Here is a 26,730-nt window from a genome sequence, read left to right on the forward strand (position 1 = left end):
GGTTTTCTTTTTAACTTAATAATCTAGCCGGTATAGCTAACTGGGACCTACTGTCCAGAAAGACCCACCCTGTCCGGATGCTCATTCAGTGAACTGGAAATCTCCCCTTTCATGGAAGAAATGAATGAGGGAAGTTGTCACTTGTCTATTTCAGGATCTGGACACCTCTACATGTGGCATTCCCCCTCCCCCACTCCTCTTTTATCTCCTCACGTCCCTTATTGCCTCTGACTGTTTCTGCTCTTGCATTTCTGCTCGATAATGAGCAACCAATTACAGGAGTAAAACATTAACAAAGGGTGCATGTCATTTGGGAAATCACAAGGAGTGACAAACTCTTCCAGACAGACATTGCTGTAGAGTGTAACTAAACATCAGAGCAACCACAGTGCGGACTACATTTTTATGTAAGTGTGAGACATGTACTACTCTATAAGTCTTAATGTGAACGCCTTCAAATGCTCCATGACAAGTAACGGTCTTAGCTGCTGTGTCACAAGTGCCGAGTCATTTATCCTGGCATCTTTGACGAAGTTTCCCAAGAAGATCAAGTCTATTTTATAACTTGAAGAATCCTCTCTGCAAAGCTCCTCTGCAAAGCTCGTCTGCAAGTTGGAGTAATTTATGTAGTTTATTTGATTTTGTATAAATAAAATGTATAAAAATAAGAAATAGAACAAAATTCATATAAAGCATAATGTAACATGCTATTATATTCAAAGCATGTTAGGTAGACGTGAACACTTTTAACAGATCTACCCCTTATTATTACTTCATATAAAAATATATTCACTGTTAACATGCATACAACTTGGGTTTGAGCCAGTCACTGTGGCCTTTGATTTCTGGGGCTTATGGAACCCTTTCAGGGTCACACTTGATTTCCTTACACCATCTTTACTCTGCTGAGTTTGGCTGCAGTAACTGATTAGGTAAACAAGAACAACAGGAAGCTCAGTCTGAACACTGGCCTAAGAATGGAGGGCTTCCGGTTCATTTCCCGGTGCGGAAATGTAGGAAATGTTTGTCGGTGTTCTGGTAGCAGAGGGCAGTTCCAGGACACTTCAGAGCAAGGTACCAAACCCCCAAATACTCACATAGGGCCCTGCAATGAGCTGGAGACTCATTCAGGGGTGCAACCAGCCTTTGCCCACATGCAGCTGGGAAGGACTCCCAAATCCTCCCATGACCCTAAAAGGGATAAATTGGTCCAGAAAAGAGAAAAACAACCCCAGATTTCTTTGCAGTACTGTAGCCAGAGTCATGTTCTTTGTACTCTTACCCTATAAGACTTCATGACCTTTTTCAGGATACAGAATGTTGGCTTAGAAACATCAGAAGGCTCCGATTACACTAAAATTAATCTGCACTTGCGCTGTTCACTCTTAAGAGGCTGGTCCTGCTCAGGGTTTCTTCCTGTCATTCCCTTGCCGCTCTTGTTCAGGGGTCAGGCTCAGGGATTCTGGGAAGTTTCATGTGGTACGTTCTAGATTATAGACAAAAAAGGAACCCGCCAGCCTGACCTGAGGGCTCCTTTGATTTTTTTTTTTTTAAACATCACACTCATGCAACTTTACAAGACCCTTGAAGTTGTAAAGCTATTGCACACACATGCACACACACCTCACACTCATTCATTTCAATGGTCAAAGCCACATCATGGATTCTTTTAGCTGGTAAATTTTGATAATGTGACACAAACATGATCGAAGAGCAGTCGAGATGACTGACAGCAATGTTTTAAAGCAGTAAATCAATGCAGGTAGGAATTATGAGCATAAGCACAATGATAAAGTCATTAAAGGTCATTTTGGAAGAGAAGAATTATCATGAGATTTTTAAAAAAAGAAAATCATGACTGGAAATTTCCCCCGTCTTGAATAAAGATTTCAAGAATCTTCTCCTGCATTTATGAATTCCAAAGAACTCAGAAACTCAACCGCCTCTGTGCTCTAAGAACGCTAACTTCTAAGTGTGTATGGCTGTAGTGACGTGTTAGTTTAATTTCAATGAATTAACATAAATGTACCATTGAACCATGGTTATTGAAGTAAACCATCTTGCCCATACACCTGGCCTGTGACATCGCTCATTTTGTCCAGTGAAGTCACCCATCTATTCTCTCTAATCCTAGGAGGTGCTCATCTTTCGGCCCCTGCTTAATCCACCGGTGGCCCCCAGCCTTGACCACACACGTACATCTGCACATTTGTTCCCACAGACATTTGTCAACGGTTATTCTTGTATACTCGGATATCACAGCGCACGTGCACACATGTCCATTCAAAGAGCACACTCAGAGCCAGGCACGCCCTCCTGTATAAAACCCCTTCTTACTGTATAGCCACTATTCTGTCTGTCTGTCTATCTATCTATCTGTCTGTCTGTCTGTCTCCAGCATCTGAGGGTGCCATTCTTCCAACTGGTATGTTGGTCTGCTCCATTATATCTATACCTTTTTCCAGACAGCTACTATTTTAAACTTAAAATTTGTTGCAAATGCCTAACTGGCAACAGTGTGTGGAGTTAGCACGGTTGCCAGTAAGAGGATGGGAGTTCTAATCCCATGCATGGAGTGTGCATGTTCTCCAGATGTCTCTCTCCAGGTGCTCCGCAGGTCAAAGACAGGTATTTGGTCTGAATTGACAAGTGTAAATTCACCTTAAGTGGGAATGGGTGTTTGTCCCGTATGTGAGCCCTGCAACGAGCTTGTGACTCGGGCTTGAAAGGCCACTGGGAGAGACTTCATCTGCCCACTGCCTCCTCTGGCAGTGATGATGAAGAGTGATCAGCATTTCTTTCTTGTTCTGCATAATCAATATTGTGTACAGAATGTTCTATAATAAGGTGTTGTTTTGTTGTTTGTTTGTTTGGTTTGTTAACCTTTATTTCAAATGAAAATCCACACTTTATGATATCATTGGAAGTCAAATACAATATGTGTAGTTACTGGATAACAAGAGGTGGTCAAAGGGTTTGGTTTCATGCTACAAATGTTTAAGCTAAAATTTATCTGGAAGGTTTTATGTTGTACTTTTATCAGTGAGAGTCAAAGTTAGGGTTTGGGATTAGCTACTAGAAAGACTGGAAGGTGTGTGAAAAAAGACAAACACAAACACAAAGTGCAAACACAAATGCATTATCTGAAGTCAGAATGCGTCTTCTGTTCAAGGTTATTACAGCGAGTTTGCACACACATGCATACACGTACACACATCCTCGTTCTTCTGTCATTGTGAGGACTTTCATAGGCATTATGCATAACCCAGGTCCTCGCCCTAACCCTAATCATTCCAACTTTGCCCCTAACCTAAACCTTAAAACACCCTCAAAAAGTTCATTGAAGTTGTGAGAACGAGCCAAAATGTCCTCACTTTGCTAGTAGAATGCAGAATATCGTATACAGTACATATCAAGTACAACACACAGGTGGATGCAAATGTGATACCATATGCCCTTGACTAAAATTAACCCTACCCCTGACCACATAGCTCATTGCAACTCGACTCTTCAATCAAATCCCAAATCCTTTGGTCCACTAACCAACCTGGTTTACCAATTCTGATTTATTCCAAACTGGTGCAATTACCTGAAATATTTATCCTGAAGCAAAACAAAGATTTTCCATCATGGCCGAAAGGATCGAGCAAGAAGATTCCTAGATAGCATAAAACATTACCATTATCCATTAACCCAGTTAAAGCTCCATGTTGTAAAGATTAGGAAGTCTTCTAAAATCCAAAAATCAAAATTTGGAAATAGGATTAACTTTCTGATGCCAACTGAATCCTCAATAAACAATGCAGGATTCTTTTTTTTCTTTTTTTTAAATAAAGCTTTCCAGGAGACAGTGAACAGTTATGCGACTTTAAAGTCCCTCAAGCAGTTACCTATTAAGGGAACCAACTGGTGCATCCTTGGAGCCACATTATTAGTGTCCAATATTCAGACTTTGTGGTCTGTGTCAGCGTCCTTCACATTTTTCCTACCCTAGATCAGAATAACCTGCCTTTTGCTACACTGCAGCTTCTGGTTTCAAACGCAGTCGCCAGTAAAAATGGCCGGGCTACTGTCCTGAGCTGTGGAGACACATTATCTGTCCACGGATATTACACAAACACCCTGGATACCAGTCTGGAATGTTTTCAGACACATGGCTAAGACTCTGAAGCTTTGAACTTGGCTCCAATTGTAAAAGACCTCAGTCCAAATGAGCACTTGTGGGATGTGCTGGAACAGAACCCTCCAAACCACAAGACCCCATAGCGAAAATTCCTGCTGCCAATGTCCTGATGCCCAGTACCCCAGGACAGGCCTGCATGCACCAATCTTAACCGTCTTAACCGAGCTGTTTTGGGCCAGTTCAATGACTGACAGAGTTTCTGATTTGTGGCTGAAAAGATTGGTGAATTTGTAGAACTTCCATGAGGCAAGATGGTTCGATGGTTCCAAAAGACAGAGGTAGAGGACAGAAAGGGGCAGGACGGGTTTTCCTGTTGATCATAGGTGTACTCATCCCAAGTGGCTTATCAGAACAGTCGTACACCTTACACTTTTTACACTAAATCTTCTAATCTAATTTTACAGTGGCCAGGACGAGGAAGGACAATGGGGATTAACGAGGGAGAGATTGATGGGGCAAAGAGAAATTTTAGCGTTGGTCCCTCTCTATTTAACCTTTGGCACATTCTCACCTGTTGAGATTCCAGCCCCCCCCCCCCCCCCCCCCCCCCCCCCGCCAGGAAAATGTCAGCGCGTCCGTTGTGCCATTCAGCGTTCACGCGGTCTGATGCCATGAGTCGCAGCTCAGAGACAATTTATAGCCAAAAGCATTTGCATGTGCACTGTGCCTCTCCGCACCGATGTGCACGTTTTCCTGTCTGCTTTGTGATGAATCGCAGGAGGAATTAAGTGCTCACGTGTTACTGAGCGATGCTGCCTGGTTTGACCTCATTCCTGACCCTTTTTGACCCTTTTTAAGGTATCTCAATTTATTCTTTATACCCCAGAATGGCACAGTGAATTCAGACTATTTTGTAAATTTATTATGAAGGAAACTGTAAAATATTGCATGGACATGGGTTTCCAGACCCTTTTTTTATATTACTAAGCATGTTGGTGGACTGGCCTGGCAGAAGCTCCACAGTCAAGCAGTTAGGCCTGTCAGACTACGACAGACAACACTCTGTGTGAACAAGACTGAATTTCCTGGACTTAATTCAAAGTGTCATGTTTGGAGGAAAACAGACTCCTCTCACGCCATTAATTCCCCTCTGTTTTTCTTTGGCTGGGACAGAGACTGTGTTGCGAGGAGGACGAATGGAGCAAAGCACAGAGATCTATAAAAGCTTACACAGAGCAGATCAGCCTGGGCTGAAGGTTCACCCTCTAACAAGACAGTGGCTTTAAACACACAGCCAAGACAAGACATGTGACCGAGAGACACTGTGAACCTTCACCCAACAGTCCCCGTCACATATGTGGACAAATATTGAAGATGTGTACATTCAGTAGTAAGATAGTAAAAACTAGAATCCCAATTAGATGCCATGGATGCTAGAACATTGCTCGACAGTGTTTCTACAGTATCGATGAACATGTTCTTCTGCAGGGTATGTACAGTACTACTATAAGATCCAACTCCCTCAATATATCTCTTTGTACCCCAATGTACATCTGCACATCTGTTGTTATTTTGTTTTTTTAAACTTTGTTTAAATTAAGACACAACCCAACAACAACAACAACAAAAAAGAGTCTTTAATGTAAAGCACATCTGTTCTTTCTCTATATCAGAAGCCAGAGGGGCTGGGGCCCTGAGATCATCAGTCAGCAGAGCACCCTATAAGCAGTCTAACGACGTCATCCATCCATCGATCCATCCAACCATCTATCCAACCAACCATCTATCCATCCATCCAAACAACCACCTGTCTATCCATCAAGCCCATCGTTGCGTCCTGGTCAAGTGCTAACAATATCATAATCATCAAAACAATGTAACTATGACTAATTTGGGCTTCATCAAAATGAGTAAAAGTCACGGCACGACTGTTTCTTACCTACGTGGCTCTTACAATGTTGTTTACAGTGGTGTTGCCATAGCCCTTTAAAACAGTTAATTAGGTTAAGATATTCTCATAGATTTGATGGAGCCGTCAAACATCACCACGACTTTAAGCTACAGTGTAAAAATAAAATTAAAATAAAATAAAACTTGATCAAATGAAAGACTTTTCTTGTTAAGAACTCCATTTCATTTAGTTTTCAGTGTTTCCATCTAAGTTCAGGGCTTTAGGACTTTGAATGTCCTGCTTTGGAATTGTTTTCAGATTACCTAATTTGTTACTAATTGGAGTTATTTGTTACAAAAGATCATTCATCTTTTTGTCATTCATTGTTGGATGGCTTATCTTTATTCCAGCCATGTCAGACATAGAAGAGGAATACGAGTGAGTAAATATCCATCAAATATTTCACTACGAATGCTTCAAGTTTGATTTTAACTTTTAATTTTTTTTCTTTAATTTTAACCTTTTCTCCCCACCATGTCTCCAGCGAGCAGGCCGAGGGTAGGTTCCCATTTTGTCCAGGCACAGTGAAGAGTTTCTGGTAATTCAGAGCTCTGGACACGTTCATCTGTAACTGTTGTAACTTTTTTTTTTTCCTCTCAGAGGAGGAGCAGGAGGAAGAGGAGGCTGAGCAGGAAGTGGAGGAGGAGTATGGTGGAGGTGGGTTGAAGGACACTGTGGCCCTACTTGTTCATGACCCCAAAATGAGACAGAAGCGAGGACTTTGTTGGCTGGCTGAAGATGCTGCTGCATCTGTTCATGTGTCATGTCTGCGTGCACTAACTCTGCAAATCAACTTCAGGTTTCAGGGTTTAGGACTTAAAACAGACGTGCTGCTTTTTTAGACTTTTGGAAATGGCCTCCTCTGATTATTAGCATCAATATATATTTTTATGCTTGTTGTTTTGTTTGTTTATTTTCGTTGCCATATTTAATTCTGTAAATATTTGGCTGCTCAATCCATCAGATAATGAAGCCATGGGAGAAGGTGAGATATCTTGGTGTGCTGAGCCATTGTACCCCGTTAGCTCATCAACTTACTCCTGCCTTTATTTTACACCAATTTTCTCCTCCATTGAATGTTTTAACAGTAATATTCCAAATTTCAGTGGACAACGTAAACAAACTACGTATATAATGCAGTAACTTGGTCACCTGTGCTTTTTTGTTAGTTCTAACTTACAAAAAACATACTCTTGTGATGCTTTTCTTTTACTTTGCGGGCCCCTACTTGCTGTGCTTCCAGTCCTTCTCACAAAATAAACATTTCATAGTTACTATTTCATTTTAGTGAGGTTTACAATAAACTAACATGATTTTTCTATTCCCCTCATCTTTTTCTATCCTATTACCAGAAGAAGAGCGGCCCAAACCCAAGTATGTTCTTGACAGCTTTGTTGTTATGTTAATGTCCAAGGAGATTTTCAAATACAATCTTGTAAATACTTTGATTGAATAATTCCTTTTTAGACCCATGGTGCCTCAACTTGCCCCACCAAAGATCCCTGAGGGGGAGAGGGTGGATTTTGACGTAAGATGTCAGATTGCTCCTTATTAACCCTTTTCTAGGTCATTAAATATACAGTAACATTGGCTGACATTCATGTTCAAAACACAGCCAGTTTTTTTTTTGCCCCGAAATATTTCTGTCAATATTCAGGTGCTTGTTTTTCTGATTAGTTTCTTGCATTGTGTTGATTGACGGCTCAAATTTATCTAAGATTTAATTTGGGTTTTAGGGGACTGAAATGCTTAAATCCCCAATGTGTATTCTCTTACCTAAGTACAGTACCGTGTTTGAATTTTCAGGACATTCACAGGAAACGTATGGAAAAAGACTTACTAGAGCTTCAAACACTGATAGATGTCCACTTTGATCAGCGGAAGAAAGACGAGGAGGAACTCATCAGCCTTAAGGAACGAATTGTAAGTTTGCTTTGATGATGCTATATGTATTAGCTGCTACTTTAATTTGTAAGCAAAGGTGACTCTTGATTTATTTTAGAAGATGCAAACTCTGTTTACCTGAAATAACTATAATGTTGCAAGTGGTTTCAGCCCAGAAAGATGTTCCCACATGCCCACCCTGTCGAGGATTTTCTTCAGTTAACACAAAGCTTTCCAGAATCCCAGGGCCTAACCCCCAACAAGCAACAGTGGCAAGGAAAAACTTCCCTTTAACAGGAAGAAACCTTGAGCAGGACCAGGCTCATGTAGACCTTCCTGCTGATGGCTGGCTGGGTAGAGAGAGAGGAGAGGAGAGGAGAGGAGAGGAGAGGAGAGGAGAGGAGAGGAGAGGAGAGGAGAGGAGAGGAGAGGAGAGGCATAGAGCATAGGAATACATACAAAAATACATTATATTGAATTATATTGAATTGAATAAGCTGCTGGTTGAGTGGGTCAGCGGGATCGGAGGTCAGTATACAGCTCTGAAGGCGGCGATACCTGTAAATGAATACAGAAGGGGGAAGGAGAAGCAGAAAAACTACACAGGAAATAGCATTACTAGTCTACTTCATGAGGAGGAGGAGGAGAGGAGAGGAGAGGAGAGGAGAGGAGAGGAGAGGAGAGGAGAGGAGAGGAGAGGAGAGGAAACCATGACCCAGTGGAGTGACAGAGGCCTGTCAGGTGATCATGTTTCTGGACCCCGGCAGCCTTGGCCTATAACAGCATAGCTAAGATGTGACCTAATGATTAGACGACCCCCTAAGTATGATAATTTGTCTATAATAGTAACTGGAACTACAGAATTAGTGACAATAACCTTTTTCAAAGAAGAAGGTTTTAAGCCTAATCTTAAAAGTAGCGATGGAGTACCGTACCTGGACAGGGAGCTGGTCCCCCCCCGCTCCCCCCGGGCAGCCAATGAAGAGACGCCACTACAGGAGTTATTTGATCTCTTTTGTCAATACCTGTTTGTCAATACCAATACATCTTCTTTATCTTCTAAGGAGTCTTTGTTCTACAATTCGTGACACCTCGTGCACCTGCACAAGCATCATCAAATGAACTTGCTTGACCTTACTGGTTTAAATGATCTATGCTAAACTAAACATAATTTCTCTTACAACCCTCACCCATCAGGTTCCATACACTTCAGAAACACCCATTCTTGTTCTTGGAAACATGGTAATGTCTGTCCACTAACTTTAAACCTAATTTAGCCACTTGCAAATGAAGGAAAGGTCCCTGTGGGTTATATTAGATGGCTGGAACAAGTGATTCATTCCATGTAACTTATGTGGCTGCACTGGTGGGAGGATTTGTTGGTCAATCATGATGTACTGTGAGCAGTTTAACCATATTCGCAGCACCGTATTACCCAATAATAAGGGTAATAGAAATACATTGTCTTTATTAGAACTCAAAGTCACTGGCCCACACATGAAAATGAAGTCTGGGAACTGTGCAAGCGTCGTATTTTCAGCCGTGTCTGGCAGAATAGAGAATGGTCAAGGAAGAACCCTGCATTTTAGTTTAGACCTAGACTGAGGAGTAGATTCACCACATTAGAGCTTGTAATCAAGAGGTTTCTTAATGCTTTGTGGTGCCATGATCTTTCAGGAGCGTCGACGCGCAGAGAGAGCCGAGATCCAGAGGGTCCGAACAGAAAAGGAGAAGGACAGACAAAACAGGATCGCGGTAAGCAAACAGCCATATTGATGCACCAAAATCCCAAAATTTTCACCCAGTCACCGTGCTAACATCACATTATTATATTATATTATATTATATTATATTATATTATATTATATTATATTATATTATATTATATTATATTATATTATATTATATTAGATTAGATTAGATTAGATTAGATTAGATTAGATTAGATTCAACTTTATTGTCATTACACATGTCACAAGTACAAGGCAACGAAATGCAGTTAGCATCTAACCAGAAGTGCTTAAGTAGCAAATAAAACTGTGATGGGTATATACAATATATACACACAATAATATATGTTTATGTTTATATTTACAGAGTTCACAGATATGTAAAGGGTATATAAAAGTCATTGCAACCAAGATAAATATATATATACAGGCTGTAACTATGGTGCTGAATTTCCTACAGGATCAATAGAGGTTATTTATGCAGTTTTTAACTATGTGTATGTTTTGACTATACAATAATGTAAGTATGGTAAAAATGTGCAAAATATGGAAAGCAGTGCAAATAACCAGATGTGGATTATCTCAATGTGGGCATCCAGAGGTCATGAGACAAAAAAATAATTTAAGATTTTGTGTTCTATTACTTTCTCACAGCTGTTGTGCCTTCAATCCCACAGGAGGAACGTCAGAGAAAAGAAGAAGAAGAAGCCAAGAAAAAGGCTGACGATGAGGCCAAGAAGAAGAAAGTTCTCTCTGGCATGGGCGCGAACTTTGGAGGCTTCCTGGCCAAGGTTAGACTGCCAAAAAAGAAGAAGATGCTGCTGCTGATGGTGCTGATGATGATGAAGATGACCATGCACTGTCTGTCATGATCTAGGCTGAGACAAGGAAGGGTAAACGATTTACAGGCAGAGAGATCAAGAAGAAGACTCTGGCAGAGAGACGCCAGCCGCTCGCCACTGACAACTTAAGGGAGGATGGACTCAGGTGACTTTTCTTGTGTTAGCTTGACAAAACTAGCTAGTTTAGAGTGAGGGGCATCTTAAATCTACAGGTATTAAGTCAGTGAAATATACGAACAAAAATAAATGGATCTTTTAAATAGCAAGTAAAGGAATAAATAAATATATAATATGAATATAGCTGAAATTAATACATTTGTTGGTGATTCTCTTGGCACCCCCTCTCTTGTAAATTTGGCCTCAGATGCATGTTAGTTTCTAAGCAGATGAAGAATTTCAAGTTGCACAACATCTTCCGCCACAGCTGTGAAGATGTGCAGGCTAACATTTGCTTATATTCATTGCGCCACCTGCTGGAAATGAGAACAATGCTGCTATGGCAACAACAACAACAAATAAAAATAATTTAAAGAAACTCCACTTTTTTCATAGCTGTGTTTTGGTAAACTAGTTTGGATTCCAATGCAATAAATCATGTTGACACATGCCACATGTACGGTGCCAACTGATGACATTAGTAATTTGTTCTCACTGTCATAGTTCCTGGTTTAAAGAGCTTGAAAACTTAAACCTTTTGTTGCATTTGCATTTCAAAGACAACGGGCTCAGGATATGTGGAACAGGATCTACGAGCTGGAGTCAGAGAAATTCGATTTCATGGAGCACATGAAACACCAGAAATATGAGGTACAGAAATAAATCTGTGGTTATAGTTTACACAACACGTTATCACATTAATCACTGATGGAATCATGGAGGAAGTGAACTGCAACCAGTCAACTTCTGCATTATGAGTATGTTCATGTAGGAGGAAGAAAATCATATTTCTTTACATATCTAGACTGGCAATCTAGAAACCAGCTTTTTGTGACTCTTAATTTCTGATCCCTGCCTTAACCAACCTCTTCACATCTGCAGATCACCGTACTGTTGAACAGAATCCAACATGCTCAGAAATTGTGAGTATTTCATTTTCTATTGAGTACAGTTGAATAGTTCAACAATATTTCATACTTCCCCCTTTTCTTCCCCCCCTCCTGCAGTAAAAAGGGCCATGGCAAAGGGAAGGTGGGCGGTCGCTGGAAGTAAACTGCGAAAAATGGGAGGAAAAAATATGCAGACACCTTTGGGGGGAAATTGGAGTAATTAAACATTTTGCTTCACTGGATGTTGAAGCTGTATTAATAATATGAAACATTGATCATTAAAAACAAAATGTAGTTGGTCTGAGTGGATTTCTAAACATAATTTATTTTAAAGCGTTAAAGAAATCTATTATACGGCGGTGGCAGCTCAGTCTGTGAAGAGGAGGGTTCAGGGTTCAAACCTCAGTGTGGACAAAACATGGACGGTGTTCTGGTAGTAGGGGAAGGTGCCAGAACACCTTCAGAGCACTGCACAGGTACCCTTAAGCAAGGTACCGAACCCATAAATGCTCCTATAGGGGGGCACTGTGATGAACTGGCAGCTAACCCAGGGGTGGAACCTCCCCATAACCCCGAAAGGGATAAAACAGTTAAGAAGATGAGACGTTGATCATTAAAAACAAAATCTAGTGAGTCTGAGTGGGTTTTTAAACATCATTTATTGATAGTGTTAATAAAATATATCATCTGTTGTTTATCTATCATGAAAAGTTCAGAGAACTCAGAGTTGAGAAATCTTCTAGGAAGGCTTTCATGAGAATTTTCGACCGCTCATCCTGTAACACATTTGTGAGGTCAGACCCCGATGTCGGACGACAAGGCCTGTTCCCCTCCAAATCCATCCCAAAGTTCTTCCTTTGCTTGTGCACTAATGTGCAGTCAGGTTGGAACAGGAAGGGACCATCACAAGCTGTTCCTACAAAGTTAGGGGCATGAAATTGTCCAAGTTTCCCTGGTACATTGAAGCATTAAAAGCTCCTTTCACTGAGGCACCAATCTCAGTTCCTGAATAACAACTCCACATCATCACCCCCTTCCAACGACCTTGTTCCACCAATCAGGGTAGCAACAAATACACATTTTGGCAGCATTAGTGGCTGGAGTCCAGCGGAGGCGTGCTTCACACCTCTGCAGCCAATGCTCTGTATTGCACTTGGTGATGTACAGCAAACACCTGAATTTTACATATCTGTGGCTGTGGAAGTGATTGGAAAGCCTGAATTCCAAGACAATTCTTTTGGCAATATAGTGTATAAGTATTAAAAATAATGTGCGTATATAAAAGACATGACACTATGAAAAAAAAGTGAGTAACCAACTTCCCTAACGGATGATGTCAGTGCTATCTGTAGAAGAACCCTGCCCCCCCCCCCCCCCCCTCCTTTAATTCCTATCTCACATGTTTGGCTCACTGCGTGAGACAAGGACCAGCGTGGATATTCTGTTAATCCAGGCTTCTGCTCACTGTATTGCATCACACACACACACACACACACACACACACACACACACACACACACACACACACACACACACCCCTTTGGAACGTGAGAAGGGAATTTTGGAAAATCTTCTCAGATTAGTGATACAGCTGTGTTACTAATGCAAATGTCCACATGAATGAATCTTCAATTAAAATCATTACGCAGTTCAAATGGTGTGTATCAGAGAGGAAGACAAAACTGTGTTTATTAAAATTTGCTGAACCATTTTCAAGTATTTTAGTCATTTAACTATTCATTTACACAGAATAAATGTTGAAAATCCTAACCAACTCTGAAGCAAACCAATATTCAATCGTACAATACAAGACACTTGACATTAAAAGTTGAGATACAGTTGAGATTGTCTGGAGGACACAAAGACACATAAAAGATGCTTCAGCAAGAGAAACGACTAATTTTTTTACACAACAATTTCCAAATCCATCAACTGGAAGTGGACTAAAGACGTAAAGAACAATAAGGTCATGTATGCAAAAAAGATATTATTAAACATGAATTCATTATGGTATATGATCATTCTATAAAGTATCTAGAGTCCAAGAAAATGCAGCGACAAATGGATATAAATGAAATTACTTAAACTTATAGTAGACTGTGTTTGAAAACAAAGTATAACCCTTCCATGCAGATGATGGTCGGTGTGTAGGTGTGCATCTTTTTAACGTATAGGAGCCTTCAGGGCAGCGTCTACCTCCTCCTCTGGCTGCAACGTGTGCCACTGGGCAACTGGACGCCTGGGATTGGCCAACATGTCCGACCAGTGGCGTAGCCCAACACCGCTGGCACCATACCCAATCCAGCACTTGCCGATAGGGTCATTGCTTCCCAACTTGTCGTAGTCATACACTGTAATTAGCACCTGAACTTTCTGTGTGAGGACAGCAGGAAAGAACAGGATTAGATCAACTACACTATATGTTTAAATTTGATTGAACTTTTCATGAAAAGTAGAAGCGATATAAAGTACTGTGGATGTTGTAATGACCAGAAAAGTAAGAAATTCCACTAAGAAGAGAACAAACCTGGATCTGGGAGAAGGGAATCTCAAAACTGAAACTCTCATTGAAGTAAGGATTCAAAGTGTTTTGTTTGACTGAAGTCTTCTTCTTCTTCAGCCTCTTTCCATTGTGCTGCAGCACCACTTTGACAAAAGGATCTGAGGTAGAAGAATAAGTTCCGGTATCAGATAGGAGGATACAGAACTGGAAAACATTACCGTAATTGACATCTGTTTCTACACAGTCTGACCTGATAGTCCTCCTACATCCATTTTCTTCAGATTCTTGGCTTCCATGATATTAACTGTGAGTTTACCAGCCGTGGGGACGTAACGAAGGGAAATACAGATATCCCCCAACTTCTCTTGCTGCCAAAGATACAATGTTTTAGTTTGCATTGTTGCACCATGCTTTGGATGACACAGTAAATACTAGTCACAAGTATTATATTAATTATTTAATTGAGAGATAAAATAAATGTACCTCTTCTTTCTCTCCTCCAGCAAGATCCTTCCATTCATGTATCGGTTGTCCAAGATCGATAGTGTTCATGGGGATTTTGATCTCCCCAATAAGGTCATGTTTGCCAAAACGGTCAAAATCGAACACCTGCAACACCAGGGTTTGACCTCCTAGGTCGCTATATGGGATCTGGAGAGTTAAACACAAGTGTCAATGTCATAATCAGACATTTGGTGGAAATGGGAACAATCTCATCTGTTTCTCAAGTCCCGACCTTAAATGTGAAGGTCTCGTTGAAGACAGGGCAGAGATTCTTGCGCTGGACTTTGGTTTCAAACTTCTTCTTCTTGTCAGGTAACATGTAAACTTTGACATAGGGGTCTGAGGTGCCCCCCATGTCCATGGCTGCAAGGTCCTGAGCCTGGAGGATCCCAACTATCAGCTGGAAAAGAACAGAGAGATTAGCGTCACTGTTCCTGAAAAGGCGTCACCTAGTGTCACCTTGACACGTCATCTGGTGATGTGAGGGCAGGCATTTGGTCGGTTGTGAACAAATTAACCCAAATTTTCCTCAATTGTAATGGGCCAATGGGCAGGGAGCTACGCTCTCAGTGTGCTTTTTTCTAGTTATTATTGTCATTGTTTTGAAGAATTGAGTGATACGTGTGTATGTGTCTACCTGGTTGTCAGTAAAGTTATAGTCCAGCGTGTATTCCAGTTTACCAAAGAACTCCTTTTCTTCTTCTTCCTTTCCTTCTTCTCCCTCCTGGAAGACAGACAGTCCAGTCAATCAGTACTAATCAATTGTTATTATTTATTCACTGGTCAGAAAATGTGACCTATGACCTTGTGGGTGACCTTCCCTCGGATAGGTATTTGTCAATGTAGTTTATTTCCTAGATGCTAGAAGTAAGATTTCTGTAGGAATTTTAGCAATAGTTGAGTGTTTCCTCACATTTTAGTCCTGTAAACCATTATGACCTGAGGCGTGTGCTGAGGTGTAGCAAGTTACTCTGAACTCTGCTGTGATACAATTAAAATGATCCAGGAACACTTCTGGAAGACAGAGGATCCAGTGTCCACCTCATCTCTCCTCACCTTCTTCTCTCCTTCCCCTCCTTCTTCTCCATCCTTGTCCTTCTTCCTTCGGCCCCGTCCTCCTTTCCTCTCACGTACTTTCTTGGGCTTCTTGCCCTTGTTGAAGCATTTCTTGTAGATACAAAATGCCATACAGCACACAAGGGCCAGGACCACAACCACAATGGCTCCTATAGCCCACATTGGCACTGGGGATGGAGAAAGGCAAACAGGTTTTAAAGTCGCTGGACTGGTCGCATTTATGTAATCAAACAGTGTTTCTAAGTATGTTCTGTTGAAAACATCAAAGTGAGCTCTGACGTACACCAGTCATTCCCAACCTGTGGTCCAGCCCCAGCAGAGACTGCGGGGAGTGTGCAGAGCTTTGTCTGTTCTGAGGTTGGGAGATTATTAAAAATAGAATTTGTGTATGTTCAATTCAAAAAATCTCAATAACAGACCTAGTTGGATGAACGAAAGTCTATAGAAACTAATTTAAAACATATTTTTGGACCGCATTTAAATTTATAAGCTAATATTTACCAACACTTCTGTGACCACTGAACATCCATTCAGTCTCATCACATGCTAGCATTAGCATGCTAGCAGGGGGCTGTAGGGTTGGGAATCACTGCTATAGACTGTTTTCAATTCCAACCAAGAATGTACTCATTTTATCTGTCTTTGAAAACTCTTATGGACGCTAACAGAAGATCTATTGGTGGTATCATAAACGAGGAAACGGAGCCCATAGGAGGATGTTATGGAGATGATGGGATTGAGCATGGCACAAATGACACAAAGCAGCAGAATAGCCAGGGGTGGCAGAAGGCAGAGCACCATTAACAGCTAACATGAAGCGCTTTTCTAGTAGTTTACGGCAAAAGGATTTGCTCATCTTCTCCGTTAGATTTAGAAAAGAATGTGTGAGTTTCACATGTGGAGAGTCGCTTTGACAGGTACAGCAGAAGAGAAGAGACGGACTTACAGTTGAGTTTATGGTCTTGAAGGGTTGAACACACGGTGGTCACATGACAGAATGAGGGGACAAATGAAACATGTGAATTTAAATGCAATGAGATGGTGAGACATTTAAACGACGGTACACAGAGACAGCAATATGTTCATTACTACTTTGTTACCATGTAGAATGCACATACAGGATATCCTGAAGTGACTCCTTTTGGTTTGATGAAATTTCTCACATGATTTGTTTATATTTATGGGTTAAATCACACATTGTTTTAGATGAAACCCTACTGGGAAGGGCTCTTTTTAAATTCCACTTAGTTGCTGTAAAATGTCACAGTCCCATTGTTACTAATCGGTCACCAGAATGCCAATGCCCAATTACCCTTCTATTTAACAACATTCATTCCCAAATCCACAAATAGCTTGTGTCATGCTTTCAAAACATCTGAACTTTTTCCTAATTTATTTATTTGTCTGTAGATATGCTAACTCCATAAGATCTTCGGAATGTTGGTCTTGGAGTTTTTCCACCCATCAAACATAATTTAACTATTTTTATTTGTGACAAAGGGGAACATCCTCATGTGTGTGTGGGTTGTGTGTCTGGCCTCACTTGGCAGATGCGTGAGCTCATTGAAGAACTTGTTTTTCATGCTGGTGAATTGATGGTTGGAGTGGTGCGAGGGGGGCTGCGGAGGCGGGGGCTCCCTCTCTTTCTCCTTCTCCTCCTCGGCCGCCCTGCGGAGCCGCGCCCCTGCTGCGCTGACCAGTCGCATCGCCTCCCTAATGGAGCCGGTGGAGAAAGAGATGACGAACGCGAGACCTCACACTCAACACAGCACACCCACCTGTCAGGACAGACACACGGACTCTAAGCAGATGCGCCCTTTCCGACTTGATCCTGATTGACCTTTCACCTGACTGAAATCTTTTAATCCTCATCTCACTCATTTCACTCGCCTGCTTGTTTACCCTTCAGCTTCATATCTCTGGAAATCTAATTTAAAACCAAAAGATGTTTTTTTAGTTTATATTAATTCAGGCTTCATGAAAGCATCAATCAATCAATCAATCAATCAATCAATCAATCAATCAATCAATCAATCAATCAATCAATCAATCAATCAACCAATCAATCAATCAATCAATCAATCATTTAATCAATCAATCAATCAATCAATCAATCAATCAAGATTTATTTATATAGTGTCTTTTACAATCAAAATTGTTTCAAGGTGCTTTCCAGAATCCCAGGGCCTGACCCCAGACAACAGTAGCAAGGAAAAACTCCCCTTTAACAGGAAGAAACCTTGAGCATGCCTTATGCTTTAAAAGCTCTCTTCTTTCTTACATTTACAGTTAAATGTTGCTGTTCCCTCACAATGCTGTTGTGAGGGAACTTATTTATTCTCAATATTAAAGTGTTGTAACATGTTTTGTGCAGCCTTGCTTGCAGAACAAATTGACTGAATCAGTGCACAACATTTGAATTCATCATAACTACTGATGCCAAATCTAGTTCATGGGTTTTTATTTCAAAACAAGCCAACCCTGAGCAGCTGTTTTATACCAACATTTAAAGCTGGACATATTAGATCTGGATGCACTAAAAGGTAGATCACAAGTTTGACCTCAACACCAAATTGTTATTATAACACTAAACATTTGACTCACTGACTGACTTTTATCCTTTAATCAGCTAAATTGCAAAAGTAATTTAATGTAGCAAATGAGATCCCCCCAGTTCGACCCACTTGGAGAGGTAGTTGTCTCCCAAGTGTAGGCCCCGCCCACAGCAGACACCCCTCTCTCACAGCACTATGTAATAGGATTAATTGCCAAAGGTAATCCTTAAATCCCTGGGATTAAACAAATTAAGGACAGTTTGTCTCTCAAGGTCTCCTCCCCTTTCTCCACCCATCCCTGGCATCATCTGGCACCCCCCTCCCAGATTCTGTCATTTATCAGGACCCCCTGACAGCTGAAATAAAGACAGGCACAAATCTAAACACCCCATATTGACAAAGATCAACTTCTTATGTCCTCTGATTGTATAAACAGAGGATTATATGAAGGTGTGTGTGTGTGTGAGTGTGTGCGTGTGAGTGTGCGTGTTTGCGTGTGAGTGTGTGTATGTATGTGTGTGTGAGGCAGTATGAGCTTTGTCTATAAAGAACTCCTTCGCAACTAAAATAAGATACATTTTAGAGTGATCAACCAAGTATGGCCCCCAAGGAAATCTTTGGCGTTTATGCATAAACAGCAGTTTGAGCAACCCTGCGTCATTGTCAAGGTCACTCAGATGACAATCATTCTCACCTCAACCAGTTTGGCAAAGCATGACAGTGCGTTTCTAACACCAATATGACGATTACCAGCTCTGCATAACAAACCCCAGGGACAATACCGGAAAAAGGTCAAAGCATGTGATTCTGTAACAGTCTCGTAAAAATAAAGACAAATTTGGGGGGAGACTTGTTCAAACAAAATAAGAGAAGTCCCATGGCCCTGGTTTAGATAATTAAGAATTATAAATAGATTATTTTAAAACAATACACACCACCTGGTTATCTGTTGCTGTGAAAAGCCATACGGACCCATGAATACAATAAAAAAGTAAATTCAATAATAAGAGAAAACAGATATTACATGATCACAGTAAAAAAAAAAGAGGTAGAAGTGATGTCATCAGTTTCATGACAAATCTGACAAACCCATTAGCTTTCATTTGCTGTCATGAATTCTAATGAATGAATGAAAAACTTCCTAATAACAACTAAGCATTTAGCAGTGAGCGTGCAAACAAGTCTGCTCTGCAAGTTTACAACCCTTATTCGTTTTAATGTTCAGACATACTTTTTTGACATAAATCCAAAGTCTGATGTATTTTAAACATTTAACCCCTATTTAAAGACCGCTGAGAATATCAGCAACTATGGCAGCAGTTTTAATAGTTTTAAAATATGAACAAAACATTATTAAACATGTTTTGGGTGTTTTTGCAGCCACTGGTGAGACCACCTTTACCCACAGTTTTAGTTTAAAACTCAGTTTGCTGCTGCTGGGCTGTAGAATCAAGAAAATATAGTTCTGCAATGTTAAATTCCGTAGTTTAGCAGCAACCCAAACTGGGCGCAATGTAGCAGAAAATGGTTGGAAATTAATGTTTTGCTTGTGTAAGACATTTGTGGATCAGATTGTGATTCTTGTGTAGTTTTTCTGCTTCTCCCACCCCCCTTCTGTATTCATTTACAGGTATCCCCGCCTTCGGAGCTACATGATGACCTCCGGCCCCACTGACCCACTCGGCCGGCGGCTTGCATAAATAGTGTATTTTTGTATGTGTTTCTGTGCTCTGTGCCTCTCCTCTCCTCTCCTCTCCTCTCCTCTCCTCTCCTCTCCTCTCCTCTCCTCTCCTCTCCTCTCCTCTCCTCTCCTCTCCTCTCCTCTCCTCTCCTCTCTCTTTACCCAGCCGACCATCAGCAGGAGGGTCCCCCTACATGAGCCTGGTCCTGCTCAAGGTTTCTTCCTGTTAAAGGGGAGTTTTTCCTTGCCACTGTTGCTTGTCTGGGATTAGGCCCTGGGATTCTGGAAAGCGCCTTGAAACAATTTTGATTGTATAAAACGCTATATAAATAAAGATTGATTTTTTTTTAATTTATTGAGAAGAAAAAACTCTGTCTGAGATCAGCTGTGTGGATAAAGATTTAATAAAAAGACAGTAAAATGAGACATGACTGAGTTAAGTTAAATCACAAAACAACCAACAATATGAGACTGATATGAAATTACAGAAGAATGTCCTGAAACATGGTCATCTTTTAAAAGCATGAGCTTTTACTCCTGGCTTTCCTTATGAATAAATGTGTCTTACCCATGAAAATGAAACTATTACAATATATTTTCCATTATTGATATCATATCATATATGATATCCCAATATCATATCCCAATATCATATATGCTCATCATTTCTATTCAGCAGTCATGCTACATTGAAAATATTTTGGGACGTTTAAACTTCCGGTGTAAAGTAAGCTGATTTGATAAAGATGTCTTCTAACTCTCTTGGCTAACGAAGGTGGCAGATTGGTATCAGAGATAGGAGGATCGCCCTGCTTCTAAAGATTGGGGACACTTTTTGGTTGTTTATTATTTCGTAATCTATTTCGGAAATTTCAAAGCTAATTCGTGTCAAACTTAGAAAAATGGTTGCCAGACTGCAGCTTACATAATGCTACGGATATTTGTGTAAATAAAAAGTTCTATTCTCATATCTAAGATATTATAATATCAAACAGGCTGAAAGCTGTAGGTGCGGCATGAAAACACAAATAGAATTCCATTAGCATTCTGTAATCCACTTAAACTAATCTTTCCCAGTATTGTAAGACAGTCCTAACAACACATACATTTTCATTTTTATTTATTTATTGACCATGCAGGAAGACTTTCTTTATTATTTGTAGAATGAACTCTACCTCCTTCCATGAAAAATGCTCCCTTGTGCTGCCTGAGAATTAAGGGACTTAGATACAACTCAAGTAAAACACGTACATTATAATGGAAACTAGGTAACTCTAAATGAAGTAAGGACATAAAGAAAGTATTGGAAAGGACTCACCCTGTGTCAGACCCACTCAACTGTTTGGGTGTTTATTTTACTCCTCTGCTGTACATCCAAATGTTCTTCAGACAAATCCACCAACACTGACTGAGAGCAAGTTGTGTCACACACAACTCTCCCTTTGGTTGCTCTCTCTCTCTTTCTACCCCTCCCCCATTCAGAGTTAATCTCCACACTAACCCCCCCACAGCCAACTACCTAAATAATGTCTTCCTCCTTTACAGAAAGTCCGTCTTGTTCCTGCAAAAGTTGTGATTTTAAAATCGCATCTGTTCAAAAAACAATGTGGAATTTCTAATCCTGATTTGTGTTCACTCATATGGTTGCTTCAGAGATTAAGCACCCTGGACAGCAACAAGCCCAGAGAGAAGAGTCACTCGTTACAAAGCCTCTTCAACCTGCTTATTATTAGGTCTGGGGACTGCTTCATTCTGCAAATAGACTGAGTTTTTTTTTTTAAATGACTTCTTTATTCTTTAAGCACAATAATTAAAAATACTCTGCAGGTGCAGAATTTTTTGGGAGGACAATGGTGAATAATGGTGCAGGCAAACCGATTGAGTCATAAAAATCGATTATAATATATGCTATGCTCTTCGTAGGATAATGAAAATAACAAAATAAATAGAGATTAACATCTATGGTTTAAAAATGTTCAATAACTTAATGGAAAGTAACTTATAATGTACAAGGTCTGCAGATTTGTACAGGATTTTTCTGTGGTCAGGAAATGCACAGCTGTCGCGTGTGGCACACTTTTATCACAGCAAATCCACCATGAAGTGTGGAGTTCTAGACTCATGGTGCAGTAACTGTGTACTACCATCAGGTGGCACTAAACAAGCTTCCACAAACACGTGGCGATGGAGGACGATCACCAGAGACAACAACAATTATCCAATTTTCCAACATTTGGCCGTGTGTGTCAACATTTAAAGCAACATTATCCCTTTCAGAAGTCAACTTGGTATTTAGCTTACGTGAAAAGTGTTTGTTCGGTGCAGCGGCCCAACAGCATCTAGTTCCAACATTAGCATCCAGACTCCCAATAATATAAGTAAAACTTTCTACAGGATTTATGTGGCCTTTAAGCTAAAACTTCCCTAACAGCTGATTTTATACGCATTTTTATACCAAATAACATCAATTTAACTGAAAAAAATACAGTGAAAAACATACAAATTCTACTATTGTTAGCAAATATATTTTATTGTCTGTAAACTGGAAATACTATTTTAAATTAAATTGGAGCATCAAAGGTACTGTTATCTAATTTTATGCAGTTCATTACTACAAAGTCTGGCTTGGGCTGCAATGAACTTGTCATAATATTTTATTTAAATGAAATGAAATCAATCTTTATTTATATAGCGTCTTTTATAATCAAAATTGTTTCTAGGCACTTTACACAATCCCAGGGCCTAACCCCAAACAACCACAGTGGCAGGAAAAACTCCCCTTTAACAGGAAGAAACCTTGAGCAGGACCAGGCTCATGTAGGGGGACCCTCCTGCTGATGGCCGGCTGGGTAGAAAGAGAGGAGAAGGTAGAGGAGAGAATAGGTAGGAGAGGAGAGGTAGAGGAGAGAATAAGCATAGATCATAGAGAATACGTACAGAAATACATTATATTAAGTAAAGTAAGCTGCCAGTAGAGTCAAGTTGAGTGGGTCAGTGGGGTCCAAGGTCAGTATGCAGCTCTGAAGGCGGCGATACCTGTAGATGAATACAGAAGGGGGGGAGGATACTGTGATCAACTGTATCAAAAAGCAGCACTGAGGTCCAGAAGAACCAGCATAGAGACCAGTCCATGATCTTGTAGGACCGGGGTACTGAAGAGAATTGTGTTTGCTTTTTTTGATATGTTTCTGTTTTCTGTTACAGTTGCTTTAGAAGTTAGGGATATTATAATCTTTAGCAAGAGTAAAAACGATAAACAGTCAGTTGACCCTCCCTTGACATGATTGTTGTTTGTTTAACACGTAAAGTGTTAAACCCCCATCGTAAAACTTGACAGCATAGTTTACTGGTGTTGATAAGTTCCTCTGCAAAAAGACGGTGAACTTTGACCTGGCCATTTGGGAAACAATGGACAACAAGAACAATGTCAGCAACCAATGGAACAGGATGAAGACGAGGTCGTCCAAGCAGAAGGACTGGATTGGACTGAATTAGCATCAATAATTTACATATGTGGTTCTATAAAAGACTGGGTCAAGGGATAGTTCGGTTGTCAGACTTCATGCCCTGACAATTGACTTTGTTATTGTAGGGTTATGAACTGGCCCGGAGCTCTGTAATATTTGTATCTTGAATTGGTTCTATTTGCTAAATACATTTTGAAAGTGGCATTTTTCTTCTTGAAGTCTTCATTCAAAGAACACGCGGATTAGCAGTGACACACGTGAGAGTTTAGCAATCCAACAGTACATAACGTGTCACTAAAGAACAATTGATCCGGTCCAGGATAGAGCTGCCTATCATTGGTAAAACATCCTTCAACAGGTGTGTTGGGATGGGATCTAAAAGACACGTGGTGGTCTTGGATTTCTGAATTAGCGATGACACCTCAGGAAAAATATATAGGGGTGAAAGAGTTGAAGGGCTCGTTGGAGACCCTGTATGTTCCCACAGTCAGCACATCCGGTGATGGTCCAGTTGTTGGGATGGCCTGGTTAGCTTTTTCTCTGATAGCTAGAACTTTATCAGTGAAGAAGGTCATTAAGTTTTTGCGTAATTGCACGCCGACTCTATGTTAATGTTGGTGACCTCCGACTGACGAAGCGGGGTGTCGTTTGCGCTGACGTGAATAATACCTTTACTGAATTTACGTTTACTTCTCACCAGCAGCTTTAGATTGGCTTCTATGACGCCCACTCTGCCCCCGGAATGCACTTAACTATGTTTGCTGGAGTCGGCTTCACATAGCTCAAAACAGAGTCGCCAATTACCAGGGTTGGTTTCTCAGCGGGTGTGTCACCGGGGAAAAACGGTTAGCCATGGGAAGTGGTTGGTGGTGCACCATAGGCCTTTGGTTTGAGCTACTGCGGAACCGTATCCCAAGCTCACTAAGTCTCGCCTCCAGAGCCATTAATAAACTACACTTTCTGCACCTATTCCCTCAACTAAAGGAGGCAGAAGAGTAGCTAAACATTTCACACACTGAACAGACACAGACACCGGGTGAAACAGACGGTGAGGCCATGCTAATGCTAATAATTGGCGGAGTCCTGTATTTGCTTAATATTGATTTTTTTTTCTCCCCGTTGTTATCGACTGACTATTTCCCGAGTATTCAATTTTAAATAAAGTGAATCCAATACACACCCTGCACAGTGCGCCAACGAACTATTAGGAAGACAGGAAGTGACGCAATACGTTACCCAACGAAAGTGGGTAACGATCAAAGAGGCCTTGATCTTCCAAGGATCAAAGACACATTGATTCAAAGCAAAATATGTTGTATATTACATCTTCCCCACAGCTGATGTGGACCAAGTTCGAAGACAAACACTATAGAAGGAAAAACTGTTCAAGGCAATTCGAGGACAATTGAACTCTTATTGTGTCCTGACCGACATCCCGTCCTGAACTCCGCTAATCAGAATCATTGCATTCCAGTCCGTACTAGAGTGAATCATGTCTAATAGAGAGCTGGTAGAGAACTATTTAATCTACAAACTCTCTCAGAAGAACTACCCAGGCACTCTGCTCAGACCAAAGGATGCCTTAAGCGGTTTGCTGGTTGATAGAGAGAGCAGTGGAACGTCTCCATCCACAGGTACTGGCAGAGAGGATGTGAACGCAGCTCTTTGGAGCATGGCAAATAAGTTCGAGCAGGACTTTATTCAGCTAGCAGGTGACCTCTCCTCATACGGCGCCATGACTCGTAACCAGGCAAGCTTTAACAAGGTGATGGACAACATGTTCAGTGATGAAATCAACTGGGGAACAGTTGTGGGTCTTTTTGTCGTGGGCGGCGCCATTTGTGGGCAATCTGTCGAGGGTGACGCAAGTGAACCGGTTTGCCACATTGCAGACTGGATGGCGGCTTACTTGGACAAACGGATTAACCCATGGATTGAGAGTCAAGGAGGATGGGTGAGTGTAAAGGAGAGAGACTCAAAATACAGCTTCCTTTGTGCTGCAGGTAGAGATTTGATGACCCAAATACAACCTTTTTTTTTTTTTAGAATGACTAACGGCCATGAGTTGATTAGGGGAATTGTATTCATCTGACAACAGAAAATAGTGTTTTTTGTGAATAGAAATCAAGTTTGAAGTAACTGAAAGTGTACTGTGTAGTAGCTCCTCTACCCCTCTCCTCTCCTCTCCTCTCCTCTCCTCTCCTCTCCTCTCCTCTCCTCTCCTCTCCTACCTATTCTATCCTCAACCTGTCCTCCCCCTTCTCCCGTCTCTTTACCCAGCCGGCCATCAGCAGGAGGGTCCCCCTACATGAGCCTGGTCCTACTCGAGGTTTCTTCCTGTTAAAGGGGAGTTTTTCCTTGCCACTGTTGCTTGTCTGGGGTTAGGCCCTGGGATTCTGGAAAGCGCCTTGAAACAATTTTGTTTGTATAAGACGCTATATAAATAAAGATTGATTTGATTTGATTTGATTTGAGTAGCTGTGTTATATGAAGATTTGAAAGAAAAATGACTCCCTTCACCTGACGGGATTTCCAAGATAATCTGTTCTTTATTTTTCCTTTCAAATTAATAGAATTGTGCAATTTATGTTGGCATGTAATCTTGGTGTGTAAAAAAAGAATCTTTATTTAGAATCCAAGCTAGAATTCAAATTTACATGTCAGTTAATCCCACCACCATTTACAATATTTGTTGCTTTCTCAGAAATAAATTGGGAATAATTTCACCGATAATTTTATTTCCCCGTCTCTGGTGGTGTACACCACCTGGCGCTTACGTCAGCCGTCCCCATCAATGCCAGTTCTCCTTTAGCCTCCCTTCATGCTAATGCTGCTGTAGTTGAACACCTTGTCTGTTTTTTGTCTGAACCTTTGTCTCTGTTACAGGATTGCTTTGCTGCCATTTATGGGGAAGAAGCCTGCACAAACAGAGCTCAGGAAGAAAGGCGTAAATGGATACTGGGCGGACTGGTGGTGCTGGCTGGTGTTTAGAAAATCTTTACAAAAAATTATGGTACATTGCGTAAGGCATTTTCTCACTTCATGTCTTATTGGTCGTAGAGACTGTCAGTACCCTGCTTGTGTTGTGTTTCACTTAATTAATGTTTGGAAATTTGTAGTTATTGTACAATTAAAATTACACAAAAGCACTACTTGTTTTTTTCAGAGATTTTGTTCCAATTATACAGTAATTTACGTAGCATTAGCGTGGCCTCACCATTTGTTTCACCCTGAAGTGTTTGGGAATGAGGCTGCGAGTTTGAGGCACAGTTCTACAAGTTAGAGTTGTCAGGTCAGTTAGCCAAAAAAATATAGCAGCCACGCCGCGGCCCAGTGCAGCTCATGCTGGTAGCATCCAAGGAGACAA

General features: G+C 40.9%; 3 protein-coding genes across 10 annotated transcripts; 2 read left to right on the forward strand and 1 right to left on the reverse strand.

Moving 5' to 3' along the window:
* Positions 1-1,918: 1,918 nt before the first annotated feature.
* On the forward strand, positions 1,919-11,875 carry tnnt1 (troponin T type 1 (skeletal, slow)). 7 transcript variants are annotated; one of them, XM_029836581.1, is made up of 16 exons: positions 1,919-2,425; positions 5,297-5,612; positions 5,797-5,999; positions 6,425-6,452; positions 6,559-6,572; positions 6,675-6,731; positions 7,039-7,059; positions 7,430-7,448; positions 7,542-7,602; positions 7,881-7,997; positions 9,636-9,713; positions 10,366-10,479; positions 10,566-10,675; positions 11,247-11,337; positions 11,569-11,609; positions 11,694-11,875. In XM_029836581.1, the coding sequence occupies exons 4-16, from the start codon at positions 6,427-6,429 to the stop codon at positions 11,737-11,739; spliced, it is 795 nt and encodes a 264-aa protein (XP_029692441.1). In that variant the 5' UTR covers positions 1,919-2,425; positions 5,297-5,612; positions 5,797-5,999; positions 6,425-6,426; the 3' UTR covers positions 11,740-11,875. The 7 variants fall into 7 exon arrangements, with proteins under 7 accessions (XP_029692441.1, XP_029692438.1, XP_029692442.1 ...); XM_029836578.1 differs by having other exon boundaries at positions 1,922-2,425; positions 7,427-7,448; XM_029836582.1 differs by lacking the exon at positions 7,039-7,059 and having other exon boundaries at positions 1,922-2,425; positions 7,427-7,448.
* A 1,360-nt stretch (positions 11,876-13,235) lies between these two features.
* syt5a (synaptotagmin Va) lies at positions 13,236-21,350 on the reverse strand. 2 transcript variants are annotated; one of them, XM_003964381.2, is made up of 10 exons: positions 21,215-21,350; positions 17,204-17,373; positions 16,607-16,621; positions 15,640-15,827; positions 15,221-15,307; positions 14,816-14,983; positions 14,563-14,730; positions 14,330-14,447; positions 14,104-14,237; positions 13,236-13,949 (listed from the first exon to the last, which is right to left on the reverse strand). In XM_003964381.2, the coding sequence occupies exons 2-10, from the start codon at positions 17,364-17,366 to the stop codon at positions 13,740-13,742; spliced, it is 1,251 nt and encodes a 416-aa protein (XP_003964430.1). In that variant the 5' UTR covers positions 17,367-17,373; positions 21,215-21,350; the 3' UTR covers positions 13,236-13,739. The 2 variants fall into 2 exon arrangements, with proteins under 2 accessions (XP_003964430.1, XP_029692433.1); XM_029836573.1 differs by having other exon boundaries at positions 17,204-17,438; positions 21,215-21,347.
* A 3,489-nt stretch (positions 21,351-24,839) lies between these two features.
* On the forward strand, positions 24,840-26,497 carry LOC101063792 (bcl-2-like protein 1). Its single transcript, XM_003964382.2, has 2 exons — positions 24,840-25,317; positions 26,250-26,497. Exons 1-2 carry the CDS (start codon positions 24,856-24,858, stop codon positions 26,352-26,354), a joined length of 567 nt encoding a protein of 188 aa, XP_003964431.2. The 5' UTR covers positions 24,840-24,855; the 3' UTR covers positions 26,355-26,497.
* The last annotated feature ends 233 nt before the right edge of the window (positions 26,498-26,730 follow it).

This window comes from Takifugu rubripes, chromosome 5 (assembly GCF_901000725.2).
Source record: "Takifugu rubripes chromosome 5, fTakRub1.2, whole genome shotgun sequence".
Taxonomy (NCBI): Eukaryota; Metazoa; Chordata; class Actinopteri; order Tetraodontiformes; family Tetraodontidae; genus Takifugu; species Takifugu rubripes.

Bases quoted from the DNA above. Each gene is read 5' to 3' on its own strand.
- LOC101063792 (XM_003964382.2), top strand. From the start codon at position 24,856: ATGTCTAATAGAGAGCTGGTAGAGAACTATTTAATCTACAAACTCTCT. The intron at 25,318-26,249 runs GTGAGTGTAAAG...TCTCTGTTACAG, and splicing joins TTGAGAGTCAAGGAGGATGG to GATTGCTTTGCTGCCATTTA.
- tnnt1 (XM_029836578.1), top strand. From the start codon at position 6,427: ATGTCAGACATAGAAGAGGAATACGA. The intron at 9,714-10,365 runs GTAAGCAAACAG...TCAATCCCACAG, and splicing joins ACAGACAAAACAGGATCGCG to GAGGAACGTCAGAGAAAAGA. The intron at 11,610-11,693 runs GTGAGTATTTCA...CCCCTCCTGCAG, and splicing joins ATCCAACATGCTCAGAAATT to TAAAAAGGGCCATGGCAAAG.
- syt5a (XM_003964381.2), bottom strand. From the start codon at position 17,366: ATGCGACTGGTCAGCGCAGCAGGGGCGCGGCTCCGCAGGGCGGCCGAG. The intron at 15,308-15,639 runs GTGAGGAGAGAT...TCTGTCTTCCAG, and splicing joins GAGGGGAAGGAGAGAAGAAG to GAGGGAGAAGAAGGAAAGGA. The intron at 14,448-14,562 runs GTACATTTATTT...TATCTTTGGCAG, and splicing joins CTGGAGGAGAGAAAGAAGAG to CAAGAGAAGTTGGGGGATAT.